This window comes from Cibotium barometz, chromosome 59 (assembly GCF_041138505.1).
Source record: "Cibotium barometz isolate CiBa-2024 chromosome 59, ASM4113850v1, whole genome shotgun sequence".
Taxonomy (NCBI): domain Eukaryota; kingdom Viridiplantae; phylum Streptophyta; class Polypodiopsida; order Cyatheales; family Cibotiaceae; genus Cibotium; species Cibotium barometz.
The window spans coordinates 35,434,281-35,449,010 of record NC_141104.1 but is presented as its reverse complement, the minus strand read 5'-3'; the positions used below and the strand labels follow the sequence as shown (position 1 = coordinate 35,449,010).

Below are 14,730 nucleotides of genomic sequence, written 5' to 3'. Positions count from 1 at the left end.
GGGCCAGAAGAATGTGCGAAAGCACAGAAGCGGGTGGATTACCTACCAAGAAAGCTCACAAAAGCAGAACTATTATATGTATATTATGTGTGCTATGTTATATACACATTATGTGTGCATATACTAGGAGGCTAACCCACATTAGGCTTGTGAGCATGGGAGCATGGGAACAAGCTCTAGTGGAGCATGGGTTAGGACTAACCTTAACGGTTAAGGTTAGGGTCAGGCATCCAAGGGTCACACATGAGAAATGGAAAGTCAAGAGTCACTTGAGGGCCCTCCTATATAATAGGGGCATGGGGCACACTCAAGGGAGCTTGGGGGCTTGGAGGCTTAGGCTTATGAGGCCAAGGCTATGTTATGCTCTCTTGTGTAGAGGTTCATATCTACTCTTCTACCATTTCACACTTTAGCTACATGCTATTGGATTGGAGTTATACCTCTTGATGGTATGGAACATCAAGGTAGAGGTATGATGGTAGAGGTATGATGTATTTCATTATTATTCATGTGTGCATCCCTTGGGCTTGTGGTTGGGTGGTTGAGTTTATGCCTGATTTATGCATGTTTATGCATAACAATTATCAAGAGAGATCTTAGGGTTTTAACATTGGTATCAGAGCAATCTCTATTTAATTGTTATTGTTTGATTTTTTTAGTAAATTTTAATATTTATTAATAAAATGTTATTTTGTTGATTTGTATTGATGAATTGCACGTGGATCATCGATATGGTTATTGGAACGTGTGTTACTACAATTCAATGGACGAATCGACGTTGCGGGAGAATTCCGTGAGTTAATGCTATTTTTTCCTTTTTTTTATGGTTAAAATCGAGCATTAATAGAATTTTTTTACAAAAATACCATAAAGTTTATGGTGGATATTTTTGATAGAATGGATTCCCTGAATTTCTATAATTTTTATTTCTAATTTTTTAATGAAATTTTTGGAGCATTTTATGATTAAAAATGTATTTTTATACATTTTCGTGAGTTCTTTCCGCGAGAATGCGATCAAATTTGTGTCAATTTTCTACTAAAATTCAGTAGTAGGGGACAGCGTGTTGATGCATGAGATGCTCTCCTGTGTGCATGGGACTCTCTCCGCCTCTCAAATATGATTTTCCCTTCTTTTTTTCGTGAGAAAATCTCTTAAAGATGATTTTTTTAAAACATTAATCATAATTAATGATAATTATGATTAAAAAAAGTTTAATTAAAAACTTTAATCATGGATTAAAGTTAATCTCTCTGATTAACAGAGAGAGAGAGAAGAGATAGGAGGAGAAAGAATGAGGGTGGAGAGGAGAGGAGTGAAGAGCTCTCTTCACTCATCTTCTACGCGCAAGCGACCGGGGGGGGGGAGCTACGCTGCAGTTGGGCGAAAAATATCGCCCCCCCCTTAGAAAAATCAATTTCCAAAGTAAAGCTTAAAGCTTTTTTATTTTTTATTTTTTTAAAAAATAAGTTTTTTATTATTTCAAAAAAAAGCTTTTGAATTTATTTCAAAAAAAGCTTAAAAAAGCCTGGAAAATAGTGGAAAATTACTAGATTTGAGTAAAAAAATCAAATTTCTGTCAATTTTCTATTGAAATTCAGTAGAGGGGACAGCGTGTTGATGCATGAGATGCTCTCCCGTGTGCGTGGGACTCTCTCCGCCTCTCAAATCTGATTTTTTCTTCTTTTTTTCATGAGAAAATCTCTTTAAAATGATTTTTTAAAACATTAATCATAATTAATGATAATTATGATTAAAAAAGTTTAATTAAAAACTTTAATCAAGGATTAAAGTTAATCTGTGATTATAACAGAGAAGGGAGGAGAAAGAGAATGGAAGGGAGAGGAAGGAGAGGAAAGAGGGGAGAAGAAGGAGGGGAGGGATTTATTATTTACTCCCTCCCTCTCTCCTTCCATGCGCGCAGACACCGCCGGGGGGAGGGGGTGTGCTACAGCCGAGCGAAAAAAATCACCCCCCCTTAGAAAAAAATCAAAACCATGCAAAAAAGCTTAATTAAGTTTTTTTAAATTTTTTAAAAAAAAAGTTTTTTATTTTTTTTAAAAAAGCCTTTTGATAATATTTCAAAAAAAAGCTTGAAAAAAGCCTGAAAAATATGGGATTTGAGGAAAAAATCTCTGAATTTTTTTTGAAAATTTCTTCTTGAAATTTTTTGGCTTTTCATCTTTCGGAAAACCTTTCGCTTTCCGGTTTCCCGAAACCTTTTGGCTTTCCGAATTCCGGAAAAACTCTTGACCTTCTGTATTCCGGAAACCTTTGACCTTTCACATTCCAAAATTTTTTTGCCTTTTCATTTTCCCAAAACTTTTGGCTTTCCGTATTTCGAGAAAACTGTTGGAATTCCGAAATTTTTTGACCGTTCGTATTCTTAATGCGTTCGAGGCAATTTAAAAATTTCAAAAAATTCTTGAAAATTAGTGAAAAATTAGACAAAGGTTATTTTAAATTTTGGAAAAATGTGGGGTTGGTGTTTGGCATGTGGTGTGTCCATTCTGGCACCCGTGACCTTTCAAATTCCTTTAAAAATATATTTTTTGATCCAAAAATTTAGAAAAATCCATTAAAATTAAAAATTTTCATTGGATTTGAGAATGTTGGACGAAATTGAAAATTTCGTGAACGATGGGATTCTCAGGAAAAATTAAGAATATTCTAGATATTATTTTTAGAAATCCTAAAAATTGGTATATTTTAAATATCAATGGTATTTTGGTAAATTAAATTGCTAAATTTTTTTTGAAAAAATTTAGGTTTGGAATGCCATAAGATAGGTTTGGTAGAATTCAAAATTATTATATTTTGAGGCCCTAGAAAATTAGAAAAAAATAGAAAAAAATCATGATAATTCTTTTTCTCGAGAATTTAATATTTTCGAGGGTTATTTAATGTTGAAGTACGTTTTCTCGTGCTGACATTAGATAGATGCGGGTTATTCGCATATTATTAATAGGATTATATCTCGTATTAATGGATATTTATGTTTGGATTAATTCTAAACAATGTATTCACGATTTTTTACCATTGTTTAGCCATTCTTTTTGGACATGTTCCTTAATTTCTTTTGATGGCTATAATTTGCGTTCAAAGTGTGTTTCACCTTTGACACTTTTTCATGATAACTTATTTTGCACTTGTTTAAGTGTGGTTTGTGCTTAATTTCTTAAGCCTAAGACAAATTCTATCATGGGTCAGTTGATCGGTTTGTTTTTGGTGGATTTTATTGGATGTTTTCCAAGTTTTATATGGACTCATCAGGTTCTGCTTAGATCACTTGTGTCTAGGGGTTTTTTATTGAGTGCTACACACATGTGTTTCACTTGTTTACTTTGGAGTTTTGCTTAAACGACACCACGTTCATATACTTCGGGGATTGATGAGTTGGCCTCTAATTTTAATGCTTCTTTTGGCATGATTAATGTCCATTAGATGGTATGCATTGATTTTTATGATCAACTAAGGTTTTTATGGATTCAAGAAGCTTCTATGCTTTTATCCATGGTTTTATAAGAATCTTTTGATCTTTTGGATAATTTCATGTGCTTTGAAGGTAGCATTTGCCTTCATTTTTTGCACGTAATTTTGGACTCTGTTCCTTGTACTCTTGTACATATTCCAACTCGGATACCTACTTGCTTATATATCTAGGTGAGTTATTTTTCTATCCTAGCTTTATTGTGTTTTGGGTAGTTATCATTAAAAAGGTGCCAATAATTCAATTTCTTTTCTAATGATGTACTCAGAAGGAGTTATTCCTTGATGTAGTCTCAAGTATATAGAAACAGGTTTAGTATGTGAAAGTCTGGATAAGGCCATCCTATTCCTTTTATACAGGATTTTATTCATATTTTCCTAGACGGCATACTAGGGAGTTTCAAATTGTTAAGGTATGTATGGGTGGTATCATGGTGGTATGGGACGCTAGTGATCCCTCACATATATTATCTTATGGGATAATTTGGGCTCAAGATTGTTGCTTTGCTTACATCACTTAGCATGTTGACCTCAACATTCAAAGACAATCTTATTTTCTAAATTCACTAGAAGTTATAGTGTGGGCATTCTTTAGATAAACTTCTTTTATCTATAGCCTGCATGTTTTGATGAGGGAAATCTCGTCGGTATTTTCACTTGTTGAAATCTTTTTTTTAGAGTTCAAACAAGTTTATCTTATTGTGTTCGGATAAGGAAATTTGGATTCTTTCTTTGTTGGCATTTCTTTCTCTAGTTCCGTACTTTAGGTGATTTATATAGTTAACCTGATTGTTTACGAATGGACATATGTAACTCATCGAGACGTTGATGACTCTCTATGTTGATATGGATAACTTGAGACGTCGATTATTCCATATGCAGATGTGGGTATGTCGGGGTGCCGATGAATCCCTGGTTTCTGCTGTTATAATGCCATGCTTTCCTACTTTATTCCGAAAGGTTTACAACAAGGAAGTTACTTTGAACGTGAATTGCTCTGATCATCCGCAGTCTAATGGGCAAACAGAGTGTATGAATGAGATTATAGTGTATATGCTTCGTGCATATGTCTCTAGAAAATCATCATATTGGGAAATATTCCAATGATGAAATTTACCTATAACAGTTTTAAATATACGGCTATTGGTTTTAGTCCGTGCATACTTATGTATGGGTATTAACCCAGGGCACCTATTGATGTCGGTCTTAAGGACATCGAGCTTGATGCATCGAGGGATTTCTTGCGTGATATACAGGAAATGCTGACCAAAGCTCGGGATTCTATTAGGAGTGCTCAAGATAGGGCACGGTTTTATGTTGATAGGGGACGCTCATCTCGGTCTTTTGAACCAGGAGCGTTGGTTTATTTTAATGTTCCTAAAGATTCTCAGACTTTGTCAATGGAAAATGCTTGAATTTATCTCCTAGATATTGTGGTCCATTTTCGAGTTATACATCGGATTGGCACGGTTGCGTTTGAACTTTATCCAGTCTTTCATATCAATATATTGAAAGGGAAACTGGGAGGTGAGGATAACACAATTACTCCTCAAGAACTCGTTGAAGTCAAAAATTTATCTTATGTTCCACATGAACCTGATATAGGTACTTGAATTCAGGGAAAGGAAACTTTGTAGTTGACTAATCCCTAAGATAAAAATTAGGTGGAAAGATAGAGAAATTGAGGATTCGACTTGGGAGTCGGTTGAGATTGTTCATCGCAGTTCTCCTTCTTTTCATTGCAAGAGTGCAATGTTTTGAGAGAGGGGAAGTATGTTATATGTGCATTATGTGTGCTATGTTATATGCACATTATGTGTACATATACTAGGAGGCTAACCCACATTAGGCTTGTGAGCATGGGAACAAGCTCTAGTGGAGCATGGGTTAGGACTAACCTTAAGGGTTAAGGTTAGGGTCAGGCATCCAAGGGTCACACATAAGAAATGGAAAGTCAAGAGTCACTTGAGGGCCCTCCTATATAATAGGGGCATGGGGCACACTCAAGGGGGCTTGGAGGCTTGGGGACTTGGGGGCTTAGAGGCTTATGCTATAATCTCTTGGGGGCTTGGGGGCTTAGAGGCTTATGCTATAATCTCTTGTGTAGAGATCCATATCTACTCACCTATCATTTCACACTATAGCTACATGATGCTATTGGATTGTGTTATACCTCTTGATGGTATGGGACATCAAGGTAGAGGTATGATGTATTTCATTTATATTTCATGTGTGTATCCCTTGGGCTCGGGGGTGGTTGGGTGGTTGAGTTTATGCTTGATTTATGCATGTTTATTGATAACAATTATCTAGAGAGATCTTAGGGTTCTATTTTTGTGTTTCGCTTCTTAATGTCTTTTACATACAGCAACAATGCGTGATGTAAGTACTAGTATATATAAATATAAGACATACTTAAAAAAATAAAACGAGAAGATTATTGTTTACAAAAATTTAGGATATCGATCGGGTTTAACGAGCTTAGCGAGAAATAGTTTTTTTGTGATGCGAGATTTTTATTTGTGCCAAGCAGTGTCGTTACAGATGAGAGGTGGAAGTAATACTTGATCACAAGACCTTATTTGTGCCAATCATCCCCTTACTGAGAGGTGGAAGTAATACTCGATCATCACTGGACCTTACCCCAAACACACACACGCTTCATATAGAGTTTTTTTTTCCCCAAAGGTACAAGAAATTTTAAGAAAACACACACTCAGCCTCCGTGAGGTGAAGGCGGCCCTGCCGCCCTGCCGAGACGAGGGCTGGCGAACCCAAAGTACAAGCTTATAATCAACCCATCAAGGGTAGACTTGAACCAAGACCTTGGGAGCAGAGACCAACGCTCTACCAGATAGCACTCGTTGGTTCATATAGAGTTCATATAGGGACAACGACTGCAATAACGAGAGAGAAGGCAACAGAGAGAGAATGCAGCAGCCGAGCCCTGCCTTGTCGTCGCCAAGCACGGGCTTCTTCGGCCCGAGGGCCTCTCCGCTCTTCACACAGTCGGTGGATCAGCTGGACCCTCCGTTAACAGGCGATGCTTCTTCCGCCGCTCCGTTGTCCGCTGTCCTTTCCTCTACCTCTTCTTCCACAGAGAACGGGCAACAGGCGCCGCCCAAGCAGCTAGCGCAAGCCATGGAAGGTCTCGCCCACGCCCTCCGGCTAATCGCCGAAATCCGTCTCGGCTCCGACATCCTTCTGGAGGCCCTCGAGCGTGCTACGTCCCTCAAGGCCGCAGAGCCCCCTACCGCGGCCGCTGCCTCCGCGAAGAAGGCTAGTGACTTCGTAGTCCGCATCGGTGATGCCATCGCTGCTTCCATGGAAGCTCTCCGAACTACCGGTGAGTGTGAACCTTGCTTTTCTTCCTCCCGCTGTTTACGTCTTGGGTAAAGTTCATAAGGAAACCATACACCTTTAGAATTTAGGGATCCATTTGGACGAACTCAAAAGACGTTAAAGTAATGAATTTTACAGACATACAAACAGCCCCTCCCCAGTCCTTCCCTATTGCAGAGCCGTCCATGCTAGTTCCGCGGGGAATCTCCTCTGTCTGTCATAGGATGGGCGGGGCTTTTGTCTGTAAGAGCAGCACTTGCTAGGCATGGCATCATCAGGGTCTATCATGTATTACTGTCATTTCTTTTTGTTTAAAAAATCCACATTTACCACACGATGTTTGCAGTTCTGTTAGTTCAGCTTTAGAGGTCATGGCCCACAAGCAAGGGATCATTTCTCTGTTACCCCATACTTGCACTTAGCTTCTTGCATACTAGCATAGTCTGGTTCCACAAGAGAGCCGATGATTTCTCTCGGTGTTACCCAAGACTGGCACTTAGCTTCATACATGCTAGCATAGTTTGGTTCCGGCCTGAAAGATTTAGTAGAGGATCTTTCCTGCAGGCAGTTAGTTTCTCTGTTCTTGCTAGGCAACCTCAATTCTCCCAATATCCCTTTGATTTGCGGTGAGATTCACACACACTTTTTGGGTTGCAAGTTTTATGGTTATCCAATGCAATGTAAGTATGAAGACAAGTTACCCAAACAAAAGTATGTCGGAGACTTGTCGAATGAGTCAAAGTGACGTGACGGCCAACCTCAGACACCTGGAGCCGAATGAATGTGTAAGTGTCGCTTTGAGACCATGCACAAATGGGTGCTCTCGTACTAGGGCTTGGCTCACTCAACTCGCAAAGATTGTAGTACAAGTCTTTAGGGTTTGAGTACACAAACAAGTACTCATACAGCATCAAGTACACGAACATGCACTTGTTAAGGAATTGATACTCAATACATATAGAGTTATCGTCATTGGTACTCAAACAGGTACACGAGTATCCCATACCACTAGGCCGAACCACCACCTAACTGTGTACCTGGTGTACTTACAATACCTGTGTTGTACTTGCAGTACCTAATTGCACCTGGTGTACTTGACATGTACCTAATGTGTACCGGTTTCATTTGACCGGTACTTACAATGTACTTGCTCCGAATGTACTTGCAATGTACTTGCTCTGAATGTGCCGAGTTAGCATCTGTAATTGTACTACTATCTACATCAGTTGTATTTGCTGCCGTCGGTACCAAGCAGGCTCACGAGCAAATTAGACCTCAAGCTCGGGGTTGGTTCGAGGCAGTGAAACTATGGTTGTGTGGTGAGTCACTAGCCACAATCCATCGTGGTCATGCGATGCATACGACGATGTTGGGCCTATGCAACCTTGTTAGGGTTTTGGTTCTAGGTCAGATAATCCTTGGGTGTGGTCTGTGGAGACCTTACTGTCAGAGGGCAGCGGAAAGAATGCCAAAATCGCTGAAGCTCCAAGAGAGAGATGAGAGAAAACAACAATATGTTGATGCACTAATCCTCAAGAGAAAAGAGTGGATACAACCAACCTGTAGGTGAGGAGTGGACTCCGTAGGCAGAGGGTTGAAGGTGCTCACCAAAGTGATCAAGAAAGAATATATATATATACCGAGATGAATCGAGGAACATGCCCAAATTCACCTTTTAGGAACGAGCATGTTATATACTCGTGGTAGTCAACCCACAAGACTATATAACTATCAACTCCATTATACATAGTATGGACTAGATACTACGACATCCCCACTAACGTCATCTGTGCCCAATAGTGGGTGTAGAACTCTGTATCAAGATATACTCACACACGCACTCCACACACACACACACACACACACACGAGCATATATTCACACAAAGCCCTTTGTACTGAGTTTTTGTCAAACCTTCGGAGATGCAGGGCATGTTGAGCCATAATGAAGCCTAGAATGATCAAGAATGATGAAAAGTGAGGAAGAGGGCAACATATATATACACTCCTATATGAGCTGGCCGATTGCCTCCTAGGCTCCTACACGACCTGAAAATAGGTAAAATATCCATAAAAAGGGTGGGCAACCCACATCAAAGGCCCATAAAATAGGAAAAAAATGGGGAATGCCAAAGCATGGAAATGGCCCCATAGACACCAGAAAAGCCACCACCAAGAGATGATATATGCTAGCACCCTCTCTCAGGTCCTAGGTCCTAGGGGTGGCCCAAGACCCAAGGAGTTGCTATGAATGCCGATAGCTGATTGAGATAATCCTTTGGTGAATAAGTTTGTAGCGTTGTCGTGGGTAGGACAATATTCAAGGATAGTGTCTTCCTCACAAAGTGGTACTGGATCTCGATATGCTTGGTATGCACATGAAATACCAAATTCTTAGCAATAGCCAAGCAACTTTGGTTGTCTCATGAGATAAGGGTAGGTTGCTGCTGTTGAAAATTGATCTACTTAAGCCGCCGCCGCAACCAAATCACCTCACAAGCAGTTGAACAAGCCGCTCGATACTCTACCTTAGTCGATGAAAGCGCCACCGCAGGTTGCTTTTTACTTGTCCATGAAATGGCTCTAGATCCAAGAGTAAAGTAATACCCTGTAGTAGATCGTCGGGAATCCACATCCCCAGCACAGTTGAAGTCGCTCCTATCAGAATGCATAGCGGAAAAATGAGACAAGTGCTGTAGAGAACAAAACGCAGAAGTGTAGAGAGAGAGAGGCTGTATAAACACTGCTATATACACAAGATCCGGTACAACCTGGAGTGGGAGACTAAGGGTGGTATTTATACCACCCTCAAGTGCTGGTCGGCCAGCCTAAAAGCAGTCGACAGCCTACATATCATGTCCATGAGTGAAGAAAGCTAGTCGGCTAGCGCACAAACAATTGGCCAGCAAAAGACATGTAGTCGGCCAAATCAGAAGGAGTCGGTCAACACAGGACAGCCCAACGACCAGAAAAAAATAGGGGAAACATGGAAAAAATGGGGAAAATGAGAAAAGCTCCGGGTGGGCACACCCACAACAAAGGCCCTCACTATATAGACAGGAGATGACTGCGAACACCCCCTCTCAGCGGGGCTGGATGTGGAACCAACCCCAGTGAGCTGGAGTGTTGCCGGAGCATAGCCTGAGGTAGAGACTTCGTGAAGAGGTCCACCGCATTGTCCTCTATCGAACAATAAACAAGCAAGATGTCACCAGCCAAAATCTTCTCACGAGCAAAGTGATATTGTTGTTAGAAGTCATCTCCTGTCTAGATTTATACACCAGGGCCTTTGTTGTGGGTGTGCCCGCCCTTATGAGGTGTTTTATCAATTTTCCTCACTTCCCGCATTTTTCCCCTATTTTTTCCATTTTTTATGTGGCTTGGGAGGCAGTTCTGAGTTGGTAGGAGCATCGAGTGGCTGGCCGATTGACCCATCAGCAGACAGGTGATTGGCCGACTGCCCAACAGTAGTCGTATACCTCTGTACTGCTGGCCAACTGGATGTATGTAGTCGTGGGCCTCATTTAGTGCTGGCCGACTGATGATGCAATCGTGGAGTGCCTTTTTCAGCAGGCCGACTGCTCATATGGGGGCATATAAATAGGCCCCCAGCCCCCATACCATTTGTGTATCATACCCGGGATCTTCTTGTGTATATAGAGCAGAGTTACACGCCTATATCTCTCTCTTTCTTGTGCTGTATTTTTTTGCATGCGTTTTTGCTCGTGTTCTGAGATCTGGTCATCATCTCTGCTGCGTATTCAGACATGGTATCAGAGCCCTAGGCTCTAGATAGTTCTTGGGATTTGTGTGAGCAAGAGGGGGACTGTTGTGTGGCTGATTGGTAGACCGTACGGGACTGTTCGGGAAGAGGAGAAGCAAGAGGACGGCGGGCTGATTTACTGGACAGCTACTTGTTGCAGGTTTTTAGTTCTTCTTTGTTCCCACCCACCGACCCTTTTCAGAGTACATCCCCGCAATGGCAGATCTGTTTGAGATGGCCGAGAAGCACGTGAAGATTCCGACTCTCCCCACGTTTCCAGTGGATCGTCAGTTGGACGGGTCCAATTACGGCATCTGGAAGGTCATGATGGAGTCGGTGCTGGAGTCATATGACCTTGCTGATTTTATCATCATCGGGGTTCCACGGCCGGAAGCAGAGGAAGGGGAGTTACTGTCGACGAGGAAGGACCGAGAGGCACAAGCACACATGTGGGATCGTGTCAACGCTAGGGTCCGGTCGTTTATTTTCCTCAACTGCACACCACAAGTGATCAATCATGTAAAGCACATGACGCTGGCGAGAGGCATATGGGAGCACTTGGCTTCTTTGTATAACAGGGTATCACCCATGAAACGGATTTCCTTGGAAGTGCAGATGCGGGTTTATGAACCCTGCAAAGTCCTCGACGATGCGGGAACACATTAACAAGCTGCAGGCTCTTCAGCAAGAAGTCCTACAAGCTGGGAAAGAGATATTATCTGAAGACATGGCCATCACTTTGCTTTCCCACTTGCCTGCTTAGTATTCTGCTTTCTATTCCTCGTTGATTACGAGTGGCAGGCTCAGCACCATAACCTGGGAGGAGCTTGTGCCAATGGTCTTGGACCAGGAGGAACGTTTCAGGAACGGGCAACGGGAAGGCGTCGACGGAGAAGTCTTTTGAGAAGAAGTCCGTTACTGACCGCGAGAAACTAAAGGCAGAGAGGACCTGTAATGATTGTGGCGAGAAAGGCCACTATTGGAGGCAGTGTTCCAAGCGGAAGACCGAGAAGGGTGAAGATTCCTCAGCAGCAATCATGAAGACTCCGGCTTTTGTGCACCTAGAGGTGGTGGACACCGATGTTTCCTTTCCTCGGCTACTGGAGGTTTTGTCCCGAATACGACGAGACATCAGAGCATAAGTGACCTGTTCAGTTTCCTTTGACTGACGAACACAAGAACTACCAACATCAGTACTGGAAAGTTCCTGCCAACTGCTGCCATCTACTGGCAAGCTATCCACCATCTGGTCTCGGAAAGCCTGCACCTGCAGCGTATCCACACTTAAGTGGCCATTACCACACTGCCACTCATCACAAACCTGAGGACCTGGGAGAGAGTGCTGTTGTCATGTGCACAGTGGGTATCTACCGTGTGCTATACGCATGCAAGACTAGTTTCGAGGCTTGGGGAAGCTTGGAACTAGGCAGGCTGATTGACGAGCTGAGTTAGGGATATACTAACGGGCGGGCACCCAAGTATGGACGGGCGGGCGGCCAAGTGTGGACGCCCGATGACCGGCCAAGAGCCTATAAAAGGGTGGCCAAGGTTAGTTATTGTATTATAGAGAGTCTCGCGAGTTTGTGAGAGCTCTATGGTCTTGGAGCCTGGATCTAGTGCAGACGTGCACCTGCTTTATGCAGCCGAGGCTCTTGGCCGGTCATCGGGCGTCCACACTTGGCCGCCCGCCCGTCCATACTTGGGTGCCCGCCTGTTAGTATATCCCTAACTCAGCTCGTCAATCAGCCTGCCTAGTTCCAAGCTTCCCCAAGCCTCGAAACTAGTCTTGCATGCGTATAGCACACGGTAGATACCCACTGTGCACATGACAGCTGTTCTTTCCACGGGGACCTTTCGGAAAGTCAGGCAGGTGGCAGTTGATTACTTGCAGAAGGAGGTGGTTTCTCCAGGCTTTGTGCTTCCGGATTCAGAGGGGGTAGTTGACAGGTTTTAGAAGGCCTTGCGTGGTCTTCAGCAGGTTTCGAGGACTTGTTTGTGCACCGTAACAGGTGTTGATCCTTGTGAGCAGTGTGATGCCTCTTTGACTCAGAAGCAGAATGGTTCCCTTGCTCTGGTTGATGGACACCAGATTGGACGAGAGCTTCCTGATGAGGCAGTTGAGCTCATGGTTGCAGAAACTCTTTGGGAGGCAGGATTGCGTTTCCTGTGGTTTCTGCGGCATGCGAAGGATCATGGACTCTTGTACACAGGAGGGGGATTGTTGGATGGAGTCCGACTCCACGGTTGGAGTGACTCAGTTTGGGGAGGAGATCTACTTCAGGCCCAGGAGCAGTTTTTTGGAGCAGTAAGAGGCAATCATCTTTTGCCTTGTCGATGACAAAGACAGAGTACCGGGCTGTATGTGATGCTGCTTGTGAGGTGGTGAGGATGCAGAGGTTGCATTGCAGGTTTGGGCTTCCACTGGAGGAACCCATGGTCATCCAGAGGCACTTTGTTCGTGAACAGATCGTTGACATCTTGCTAGAGTTCTGTTCGACGGAGGACAGTACGGTGGACCTCTTCACGAAGTCGCTATCTCAGGATTTGCTCAGGCGGCACCCCCGCTCCTTGTGGTTGGTTTCACAGCCAGGAGCTGAGAGGGGGTATTAGAAGCCATCTCCTGTATAGATTTATACACCAGGGCCTTTGTTGTGGGTGTGCCCGCCCTTATGAGGTGTTTTTATCAATTTTCCTCACTCCCCGCAATTTCCCCCTATTTTTTTCATTTTTTCTGTGGCTTGGGAGGTAGTTCTGAGTTGGCAGGAGCACTGAGTGGCTGGCCGACTGACCCATCAGCAGACAGATGATTGGCCGACTGCCCAACAGCAGTCGTGGACCTCTGTACTGCAGGCCGACTGGATGTATGCAATCGTGGGCCTCATTTAGTGCTGGCCACTGATGATGTAGTCGTGGAGTGCCTTTTTCAGCAGGCCGATTGCTCATATGGGGGCATATAAATAGGCCCCCAGCCCCCATACCATTTGTGTATCATACTCGGGATCTTCTTGTGTATATAGAGGAGAGTTACACGCTTATATCTCTCTCTTTCTTGTGCTGTATTTTTCTGCATGCGTTTTTGCTCGTGTTCCTAGATCTGGTCATCATCTCCGCTGTGTATTCTGACAATAGCTATACAGCTCTGGTTATCGCATTGGATGACCATGGGTTCCTTTTGTGGAAACCCAGTCTCGCCAAGCAACTTTCGTAGCCACACAACTTGCAAGCAGCGCCACAAGCAGCCCGGTACTCTGCCTTTGTAGATTACAAGGCAATAGTTGGTTGCCTCTTGCTGCTCCATGAAATAGCTCTTGAGCCAAGGGTAAATCCGTAGTCTGATGTAGATCTCCTCCTCAATGTAAGTCACTCCAACCTTGGAGTCCGACTCCATCCGTCATTCCCCCTTTAGTGTCATAGAAGAGTCCAAGATCCTTCGTACCCTGCAGATACTGCAAGATCCGTAATCCTGCATCCCAATGAGTCTTCAAAGTGAGCGAATGTGCAGCGGAAGAAGGGAAAGTGGAAACACAGGAGAGAGAGAGAGAGAGAGAGAGAGAGAGAGAGAGAGAGAGAGAGAGAGAGAGAGAGAGAGAGAGAGAGAGAGAGAGAGAGAGAGAGAGAGAGAGAGAGAAAACTATATTAACGTCCTTTAGAGGCCACATCTGACCTATAGGACTAATCAGATACATCCATGTGATTACATTCCACGTCGGGGGCAACAAAATGAAAATAGAGATAAAACTAAAAATAGTTCAAATTCCCTACATGACCGTAGGAGAATCCTAGATAACATGAAGGATTTCTCTAGCAGCTACTCTTCATTACTACCATGTTTGGTTGTCCTGAAATCTGTTTTTTAGTTGTGGCTGTGAGTTCATCCGCCATCCACACCTTCGTTCCCTTAAGTGACCTTGTTTGCTTCATGACTTTAATTTTGTCTTTCATATCTGCGTACCTCAAAACCACATGTTTTCCTTTGATTGCCACTGAGGGATCTCCAATGTCGATGAAAGGGATAGCTCTCCACAGCTTTCTTTGTAGAATCTCGCATTCCGGGACATAAGTATCATTTGCAATCTCCTCGTCCTCCAATACCTCCACTTGTTCCCAACCCTCTGACAAACCACCCACCCTTATTTC

General features: G+C 43.1%; 1 protein-coding gene across 1 annotated transcript in view; it reads left to right on the top strand.

Annotated features, from left to right (window-relative positions):
- Positions 1 to 6,318: 6,318 nt before the first annotated feature.
- Positions 6,319 to 14,730, top strand: part of LOC147605758 (mediator of RNA polymerase II transcription subunit) — a 54,294-nt gene continuing 45,882 nt past the window's right edge. Inside the window, exon 1 of the mRNA XM_086793592.1 lies at positions 6,319 to 6,835. Within this exon, the coding sequence (XP_086649718.1) occupies positions 6,421 to 6,835 (415 nt within the window). The 5' untranslated portion in view covers positions 6,319 to 6,420. The remainder of the gene's footprint in view (positions 6,836 to 14,730) is intronic.